This window comes from Adiantum capillus-veneris, chromosome 10 (assembly GCF_014529385.1).
Source record: "Adiantum capillus-veneris isolate H3 chromosome 10, ASM1452938v2, whole genome shotgun sequence".
Lineage (NCBI taxonomy): Eukaryota > Viridiplantae > Streptophyta > Polypodiopsida > Polypodiales > Pteridaceae > Adiantum > Adiantum capillus-veneris.
Window position 1 is genome coordinate 103,990,420 of NC_140940.1, and position 10,142 is coordinate 104,000,561.

The 10,142-nt window shown below is 39.8% G+C and overlaps 1 protein-coding gene across 1 annotated transcript; it reads right to left on the reverse strand.

The window, feature by feature from the left end:
* Nucleotides 1-3,727: 3,727 nt before the first annotated feature.
* Nucleotides 3,728-9,723, reverse strand: LOC147449389 (uncharacterized). The gene is made up of 2 exons (XM_086521824.1): nt 7,264-9,723; nt 3,728-3,995 (listed from the first exon to the last, which is right to left on the reverse strand). The coding sequence occupies exons 1-2, from the start codon at nt 9,439-9,441 to the stop codon at nt 3,915-3,917; spliced, it is 2,259 nt and encodes a 752-aa protein (XP_086377950.1). The 5' UTR covers nt 9,442-9,723; the 3' UTR covers nt 3,728-3,914.
* Between the last annotated feature and the right edge of the window lie 419 nt (nt 9,724-10,142).

A 10,142-nucleotide genomic window follows, 5' to 3' on the forward strand; every position in this document is an offset into this window, starting at 1 on the left:
ATTAGAATAGATTCCTAATGAGAATTACAAGAGTGCTTGGGTGGAGAGAGCAACAAAAAGCATAACACCTAGTTAGATAGCATCAACAATACTTTCAAAAGAGAGAGAAATTAAGCTATTGACAACAGTTGAGGACCGGATTGCATGGAGCCGGTCCCCCCTCCAAAAGGCTTTGTATTATGGTTTCTCCCATCAAGAGAGACATTGTACAATACAATTCTTTGTGTTCCTTCAAGACTAGCTAGTGCAATGAAGATGAAAGCTTCATGCACTAAGAAAAACACTTAGCAAACACAACTTTAATTATCCCCGTTCTCAGACCCAAGACCTCACACACCTTCGAAGATGGTGAGAGCTAGCAGGGTATGAGAGTAGATTGAGAGGAAGAAGGAGTATCTTACGAGAAAGATGTAGATCTCCTCACATAATCACTCATATTAGCATAGCTTAGCTTAGTAATTAGCATGGTAGAGAAGATGAGCATGCATTGAAGCTTGGCTCTTGGTTGGATTTGCATCCACATGCCAGGAGTGTGTTGATGTAAGCTTCTATCTCACAAGCTTGGAGTAGGTGATGAGCTCTCCATTAAAGCTTGGGAAGAGATAGTCTTCTCTTTCTTCACACATGAGATTGTGTGTGTGTGTGTGTGATAACGCCTTGCAAAAATCAGCCCCCTCTCTCTCTTGGGCAAGCCCTCTTGCTATTTGCTCTTGCAGGCTCCCCATTGGACCTCCCCAAGGGTAGCCTATCATAATTAAGCAGCATAAGTGATAGCCATCTGACATGTGTCCCCCTTTCCCCTTTTGTGAGAGCTTAATCAATCAAACTTAATTGATTTAAATGAATTAAATCCCTATTGGACCTTTCCCCATTCTGACCAATAGGAATTAAGTAGCCCATTGGGCTGCTCAATTCCTATTGGACCCCTTCACGGGCTGTCCAATAATCATCCAGGAGACTTAATTTTCATTGGTTCTTTTTATTAAGTGCTTTAAAATTAATTAGGCTAAATTTACTCTAGCCTATTTCTCATTGGTCCACTTCAAGGGTCATCCAATAGCAATTGGGCACACCTTGTGGGCATCTGGGCTAGGGAGCTGACATGTGTCCCTAATTCCCTTTGTGTAAAGGGAGTATGTGTGTGTGTGTGTGTGTGTGTGTGTGTGACTTTCTCTCTCATCCCCTACTTGCTAGGCTCGCCCCCTCCTATGTAGGGATATGCAAGACTTTTTTGGTCACACACAAAGCATCCAATTTCCCCTAGGGTTGACCTTTGGACACAACCTTTGAATTTTGGAACCTTAGCATTTTGGAAGTCTTAATGGGCTGAACCTTAGGGTCTTTTTAGCCCATTGTTGCACATGGCTCTTTTGCAGATGGCCCCCCCTTTGGATCCCTATTTTTCCTCCTTTGGATCCCTACTGTGGCCGGTCTGCTAGCTTAACCAATATTCTAGCTTTTTCTCCCCTGGCACTTCCCCACATTAAATGATCAGTCTAATATGAGAAAATCATTTAGGAGAATTAGATATTGATTATTATGACAGCAACACTATTTTACTAAGGTGTATATGGAACTGTACATTGGTGTTTTATCCCACGACTAGCAAGAACTGTGACATACTCCCCCCCTCGATCTGAACGAAGGGTGCCCATAGTACATTTAGAGACATTTTCAGCCATAGCCAAAAATTTCTTGAAGCACAAAAACACTTTGGACTTATCCTTAAGTGGATACACCCATACATCCCTAGAGTAATCATCAATAAAAGTCACGAAGTAAAGGTAATTGCCTAAGGATGGAGTTTGCATTGGCCCACAAACATCACTATGTACAAGCTGCAACTTGCATGTAGCCTGTACTAAACCATTGTTTTGAAACTTGGAATGCTGCATCTTATCCAAAATACACCCTTCACAAACATGCTTTGAAGGTGCTTCGAGAGGTGGCAAAGAAGCAACCATATCAGATTTTTGCAACGTAGCAAACTGGCAAAATTCAAATGCGCAAAACGAGCATGCCAAAGTTTTTCATCTAAAACAGCCTTTGAATCCACATCCGCAATTGCAAAATTTTATCCACACTTGTTATACAAAGTGAGCTTATACAACCCATGACACAAGATGCTAGATGCAACAATTTTGTCACCAAAATTGAGATCATGAAAATACATCTACCATCCACAAATTTCACTACAAGACCAAATCTAGCAAGTGCAGATACAGATAAAAGATTATTTTTGATCCCAAGTACATAAAGTGCATCAACAAGCGTGAAAGAATTGCCATTTGCAACAGTCAACACAATCTTTTCAACTCCCTTGATTAGATAAGAGGCTTACCACCACTTCTTTGGATGCACTATCTTCAAGTTCAAGATCAGTCGATTTGATAGGATATTACATAGCTTGATATTAGGAGGGCATGGCTTATAGATAGGAGCACCTAGATACAAAGATCTTTTCTATAGAGAGCATCTTCGTAGTATTAATGGGGATGGATTTGTCATCCACTCAAGATATTTGGGCACATCTCCATGCGTTGGAAGTGCTGTACACACCTCCTCTCACCCATTGGGGGTTTGAAGGCTTCCGCATGGTGAGTTTGGAAACTCACCAAAAGAAAGTCTATTCTTTCTCTCATGCACTAGAAATAGGTAAAAAAGCTAGAACTCCAATTTAAGAATTACCTTCACTTAAACCACTAAAACTTTTGGAAATTTGCAAAAGTTAGCACAACCCTTTTTTGAAGATTGTAAATCTCAAAACGCACCATATGTGGAAGCCCTCTTGGACGTTGGGAGTTAAAGTGGAGAATCATGCATAAGTCGGCACTCTTGGTTGACACCAAAAGAATACGACCATATTATCTACCAATCTGGTGGTGGGGACACTTTTGCTACTTAATTCAAGAAGAATTTGTTCTAGAAACATGTCGGTGGCATAAGCATTGTAGTGAGATGTAAGATTTAATCGCCCTGTTGTATTCTTTCTTAGTTTTCTCTGTGTGCAAAGGATATGCCAGGGCTCTTTGTAATTTAGCCCTTTGTAATTTTTGAGTTTTAAGCACAATTCAAGCTCAAGTGAGCATTTAAAAAAAAAAAATGATGTTATGTATTGTATGAAAAACGTTGAAAAAGACTCCAATTTCCTACATGAGAAAACGTTTAAATCTTCTTGTGATTGCTTTAGATTTGTATGAAAGGAGACCTATGATTGCTGGATGATAAGGAAGTTCGTCGACTTAAATGCATCCTAGGGGTCCATTCTTAAGAAATTGTATATACCACATGTAAGCTGGAAATTTGACATTAAATGTTAATTTTATCTCAAATTTATCTTCATTGAATTGAAAATCCCTCTTGGTGAACTCATATGATTCAATTATATACTTTCAAGTGGACCCTTAGGTCGTACATGTTCAATAAACGCATGTTGTTTCAATGTTTTTTAATTTGTTAACAAAATCTCCTGACAAAATTTCCTTTTCTTTTTTTTAGAGTGCTCAGTTGAGCTCGAATTGCTTAAAATTCAAAAATTACAAAGAGCCCTGGTATATCCTTTGTGCAAGAAAAACTAAGAAAGAATACAACAGAGGGCGATCAAATATTACATCTTACAACAATGCTTTTGACACTAGCATGTTTCTAGAACAGCCTTTGAGTCCAGGGGCTCACACTTCCCTTGAAACAGCAGTGCAGTCCTTGACAAAATTCCCTTCTTAAAACATGAGGTCAAAATTTGGTATAATTTGCCATTTCCATAATGTCTTACAAGTCAAAAACAAAATACAAGGCTAAGCTGTACAATCATAAGGAGAGTGATAGTGAGATGCAATAGAAATTGCAATCTACGATATATAAGCTTACATTTAGTTATATATATCACACACTTATCAACGAGTTTAGGTTAGCCATCATGAGCGGAGACGCCCTGCATGGCTCGCAAGCTTTGATCGACACAAAAGAGCTCGTCCTAGAAAGGAGCACATAGGTTGCTGCAAAGCCAATAATAAACATTGAGTGAATTTTCCTCCATTAATACAAAATTGAAACAAACACCACATATTTGGATTCTATATACTCCAACTAATTTATGTATTTCGTTACTTTTAAAATTGTGGAGACCTACTACTCCATTTCTCCAATTGCAATCAACAACTAATGTTATGCTTTACCATATGCTAAAAAAAAAATCAAATATACGATTTGAGAAGGCACGCCTAAGGAAACGAAAGGGGAAGAAGCGGCTTTTTCCAAAGCTAAGTAAGCGACATTATGGCCCTTTCCAGATTCAAGAATGATGTATCCTTCAGACTGAAGTTTCCAGATACTTGGAAGATTCACAATGCTTTTCATGTGAGTCTGTTGAAACCTTTCAAAAGGTGAGTTGCCAGTGGACAACTTTTTCTTTTTGAATTAGAAAATCTAAATAGGACACTGGCCAAGAGACTATAAATGGATTTTCTAGAGAGAGAAGAAAAAATGAAAGAAAGAAATTGCTCGTATATCCCTTCAAATTAAGTAACAATGTATATCCATTTGAATTAGAAAATCTAATTAGGACACTGGCCAAGAGATTAAGTAACAATGTATATATTTGGATTTGAATTAGAAAATCTCATTAGGACACTGGCCAAGAGACTATAAACAAATTTTATAGAGAGAGAAGAAAAAATGAAAGAAAGAAATTGATCGTATATCCCTTCAAATTAAGTAAGAATGTATATCCATTTGAATTAGAAAATCTAATCAAGACACTGGGCAAGAGACTATAAACGGACTTTCTAGAGATAGAAGAAAAAATGAAAGAAAGAAATTGCTCGTATATCCCTTCAAATTAAGTAAGAATGTATATCCATTTGAATTAGAAAATCTAATTAGGACACTGTTGAGAGACTATGAACGGATTTTCTAGAGAGAGAAGAAAAAATGAAACAAAGAAATTGCTCGTATATCCCTTCAAATTAAGTAAGAATGCATGTCATTTCCAAACAAGGTGGGACCTTACAATGGTCTTTTAAAAGAGAAAGGTTTAATTTAAAACACCAATATGTAATTATCTCTATTGTTTGGAAATGTATAGTCATATATACTCCATGGAGCACTCTACATGCATAAATAAATAAAGAAAATATATTATTAAAGACAAACAAATTCGATGGTTGGATCCATCGGTGACCATATGTGATGATTTTTGAAAAAAGCAAGGTTCATAGATTAAGAGCTCCAAATTTCAAGTGATGATCCTTCACACATGCCCCTTTATTTGCTGGCCCCTTCCTATTCAATAGAAACCTAACAACTCCAATTGCTTACTTGAAAACAGGAATGCTAAGAATTTCCTACTTGGGAGGTCAATCAAAGGCCCACATCTTTCTTTTTTTGAACCCCCTGATGCTTCGCATCAACTAGTTTTACGGGATTGCACCCACATACCCACACCCGCGTGTCGTAGGGGTTGAACCTTAGTGGACATGCTTAGCGGCCCCTTGCCTTAACCACTAGGCCAACTCCCCTTGATCACATCTTAGAAGCAAATTCAAAAGTAAAGCAAAATAGCATTGGGAGGAAAAGACAAAAGTAGTAAAGCAAAACAAAGCTTGGGAGGAAAAGCCGAGTGGAAAAGCTTAGATTATTGTCAATACTAAAAGTTATATTCACAAATAATTATCATACAAAACAATTTATTGATTGAGGATAGCTTAAATGCCATTAAAAATTTGAGCTTATGTATAGTACCCAAGAAAACTCTTTTTTCCAAAAACTTGAAAAACTTGCACTTGAGAAATTTTAGAGGTATATTGACTACCTTTAACACTAGTTTGGTAACCGAAGACGACATAAAAGTGTCCTTTCAGAGGTTTAGAAAAAAATTTCCAAAACCATTGTAGATCCACTCATTTTGAAATTTTTTTTCATGAACTTTATAAAATTTCTCGTCTCTTGGTCACAAGCCTCCAAAGTTGATTGACCAGTGCATTTTGCCCAAAACAATCATTTCTTACGGTCGATTGCATCTAAACAAGAGTGGGACTTTTTGTAGGACATGAGATCAAATTTTTCGTTAACTTCAATGGGTTGGTGATCAAAACATACGGTTGCTTTTACCTCACTATTTTTTTTTGGGGCAAAGAAAATAGGTACAAAAAAGGTTGTATTTTTGCCATTCTATGGACCTATCATCAAAGGTTCTATAGTCACGCTTAATACAAATACTATATACATGTTTTCTTAATTCCCTTTGGACCTTTGGATCTAAAAGCAGCCATGGAGAATGTCAAAAGAATAATGGATCTCTTACTAAGCGGAACCTTGGCGACAATGATATAGTGATAAATAGTACAATAAATACGACAAAACTGGGTTTAGCATTATGACCTCTAGAATCCCATATAAACTACTCAATATCTAGCCAAATTTATAGTTTATAATTAGATATGGTTATTATCTACAAAATACACACAATAGGCCTAAGAAACTATCAATATTGAGAAAGCTACACTTGCTACACTAAAATGTCTCGTATTCTTCAGCAATCGAAAAACTCAACCATCATCATATACGATGCTATATAGCATATTAGGTCCCCCAAAATTCAAGAAAGATTAGCGTTATGTTATACATGACACTAGTGTTAAAGATTATAACATAAAGCTAATCTTCCTTGAATTTTGTGCTACTAATCTAGTGTTAAAGGTTTTTACACTAAATTTCTCTAGATTTTGTAGGCTTCTCACCTTCAAATTCAAACTTTAGAGATAAATCTCCAATTAGAAAGGTTAGATTACACTAGACCTATTTTTTTCCAGTTTTGACGCACTCGCAACCAATGAACAATTTACTCCTAGGCTCAATGATTTTTTTGTAAAAAATCTTCTTCCCAAAAACTTGGAAAAGACTTACACATCAGAAATTTGAGACGTATATTGACTATATTTGAAGGCTTTCACACTAAATTCTCTAAAGTTTATTTGTAGGTTTTATCACCTTCAAATTTACTCTCAAATTTTTTGTAGGTGGGATTTGACAATTTAACCATTAAGTTGGCAATTTTCTCATATCTTAACTTTGTATTGCATGGTTTAAAAAAATGAATAAAACTATTGAAAGAAAGCAATTTTCTCATGTTTTTCACTTATGAATTGTATGGGTTCAAAACATTCTAATTATCTAGACATACTATTTTAAATCAAAACTATGATCATGCCCACAAAAAAAAAGAAAAAAAAAAGGCAGCAAAAATGAGAAGAGAAGTAGCCTTACAATGCAAGCAGGTGATGATCTCATGCCATTTTGATTGTGATGTAATTTTTTGCTATTATGAAGCTGCTCTTCAGCCTCTGCAAATCTGAGCAAGACTGAAGAGATCTTCTGAGAGCCAGTATGACTCAAGCTCTTCGACAGCGGGATGAAGGGCGGGTGCATCACTGACTCAGCTCCGCCGGCACCATTCGCATTCAAACTCTGTGTGCAATTGAGCTCCTGAGAGTATGTCTTCTTCAATATGGACTTGGGCTGAATAATATGGTTCATTCCATTGCAATGCTGCTCTTTTGTGGCAATGTTGGCTCTTGTTGAGGGCTTGAAATAGTGCTTTGCTCCATTTTGTGAGGATTTCCTCGGGGAGAACACGAATGCCGATGCAATTGGCGAGTATGCGTACCCGTTCTCATCGTTCGCATGCATCACCACTTCATGGGCAGGCCTCTCCTTCTTGGGTTGTTCCTTCATCATGCTTGGCACCATGTTATTCAATTCCTCATTATCTGTCACGACAGAGCAATCCAAGCTTGTATCAAGAGCATCGGCGTAAGCTTGCCTATCGTCGGAGCTCTCATCTGATTGGCTGACGTATTTCGACGCTAAATTTCCGCTAAGGTTGGGTCTCTTCAGAGGGAAGAGCACATCCAACTTTGCATTGTAAATAGATGCATCTTTCATGGGAGAGAAGGCGGTGCTCTTGGGCTGAGCCAGGTTACTTAATTGAGCAGAATAGTACTTTGATTTCTGCGCCGGCTTTCTGTACAAGTCATCTGCGAACGTGACTCGCGACGTCGATAAAGATCGGTTCATTGCCGGCCCTCCTCTGTTGATAAACTCTGCCATTGTTGTCTGCTGCTGCTTCTTCGGTAGTCCCATAAAATTTGCACTTGTTAAGAGCCCCTCCTCATCTAGGATCTCCATTTCAGGTGATGCAAAAGAGAGAACACTATTGCCATTTTGTTGATGGTCACTTTCCCCACTCTCTGTTAGTGCAGGGGGTGATGTATCATCTGCCATAGCTGCTAATGTAAGAAGGCAATTGGCAAGCAATGCCGGTGCTTTCGTGGGCCCGACGTTGCCTCCACTCGAGATGCTTGAAATCGAGCTATTGGAGCCTCGCGATGATGTGTGCGAGCTTCCCATTGCCACCATCTGAGGATGAGTGATGGATGCACTGCTCCCCGACAAGCTTTGTGCTACGGAGATGCGAGGGGAGATGAGGCCCTGGCTCATGTAGGAGGATGTATTGGAGAGAGGCGAGAAATAGTAAGGAGAAGAGGAGGGATCCGAGGAGTTGAGCGATGCACGGGGTGCATATAGCTCTTCATTTCTCTGCACATTTTCACCATTGTTGCCATTGAAAGTGGTAGTATAGTTACTGTAAGGGGTAGAGGAAAGAGAGCCATGGTCGGATGCAGACAAAGAGCTGTTCCTCCTCCCTTTCTTGGCTCTATGAAGTGATTTCCTTGATGGGCTCTTTTGGATATCTACTATGTTAGAGAAGCTGAAGTGGTCAATGGAGGGCTTCTTCACATGGTTGATGAAACTCTTAACTTTACCTGCAAGCGAGCGAGGTGACGATGTCGTAGAGTGGGACGGGCTCATGTGAGGAGGCATGTGTGCGTTTGCAGCAAGCCTAATGGGCGGCAAGTTAAGAGGGGCCACTTGCTCCTCCTCCTCCTCCTCCTCCTTGATAGTAGTGGGAGCTTTGCACTTGCCAGGTTCTGCTTCCCATTGGAACGGGACCCCGCTTGCCGCCACTGCGGCCGTCGATCGGTACCCGCCGAAACGGTTGGACTCCCCCAAATTCGACGGCTCTCTATTAAGCACTCTGTTGACAAACTCATTGTCATCTTGCAAGAGAGAGACCCCTTCATTTGTGCTTGCATCGTCGCAGAATCTGGTAGATATGCTGCTGCTACCTGCATTGCTGCTGCTAAATTCATCTGATGAAGATGCTTTACTATGGCCATGGCTGAAAGGGGAGCTTTCTGTATTAGAACAAGGGCTAGCAATGTCGGCGGAGTGCTGCGACTCCTCCATCTCTACCGCATTGTGATGGGTCTGCTGCCTTTGTGGTCGCGGAGGAGAAGCACAAGGTGAAGTCGAGTTATCGTCGACATTCTGCAGCAAAGCGGCATCATGGCGGAGCTCCGCCATGGCACCTTCCAGGAGCATGGGGGCAGAGAAGGGATGCAGGGGGAAGGCTCTTCTTCCAAATTAGAAGGGTTGAAGTTGGTGGGCAGGTGGAGAGTGATGTGAGCAATGTGAGTGCAGTAACAGGAATGAAGGCCAATGCAATTTTAGTTGGGTATGTGTGGGTAGGCAAAATAATGTAAATGCTGTTTGTATAATGTGTTCACAGTTTGAATGGATGATGGGGGGTGGCACAAAGCACAATATTTGGACTCTGGAGTCATGAATAGCGAGAGTCAATTGATGGGTGCAGTAATTTAAGGGTGGAAAAAGGGTCTCTAGACTCTCATATAATGTCAAAATTTCAGCTTTTTTCTGGCCTTCTGCTTGTGAAGTTGGCACGCGTGTGTGACGTGTGTGTGTGTGGGAGAGAGAGAGAGAGAGAGAGAGAGACGGGGAGAGATTTGCCCTTTTCTGTTCCTGCTCTTCAATCCAGCCATGTCACCTTGATGAGAGAGAGTCTTGACCAGTGGGTAAAGAGGAAAAATATCTTCTTCCAATTAGAGAGAGAGAGAGAGAGAGAGAGAGAGTGTGTTTGAGTGCGTCTGTGTGTGTGTCTGAGAGAGAGAATGCTTTGCTTGGTGAAATTTTGCAACTGGGAGGCCTAAAGAGAGAGAGAGAGAGAGAGTGTGTGTGTGTGTGTGTGCGAGAGAGAGAATGCTTGCTAATTGGTAAAAAGAGGA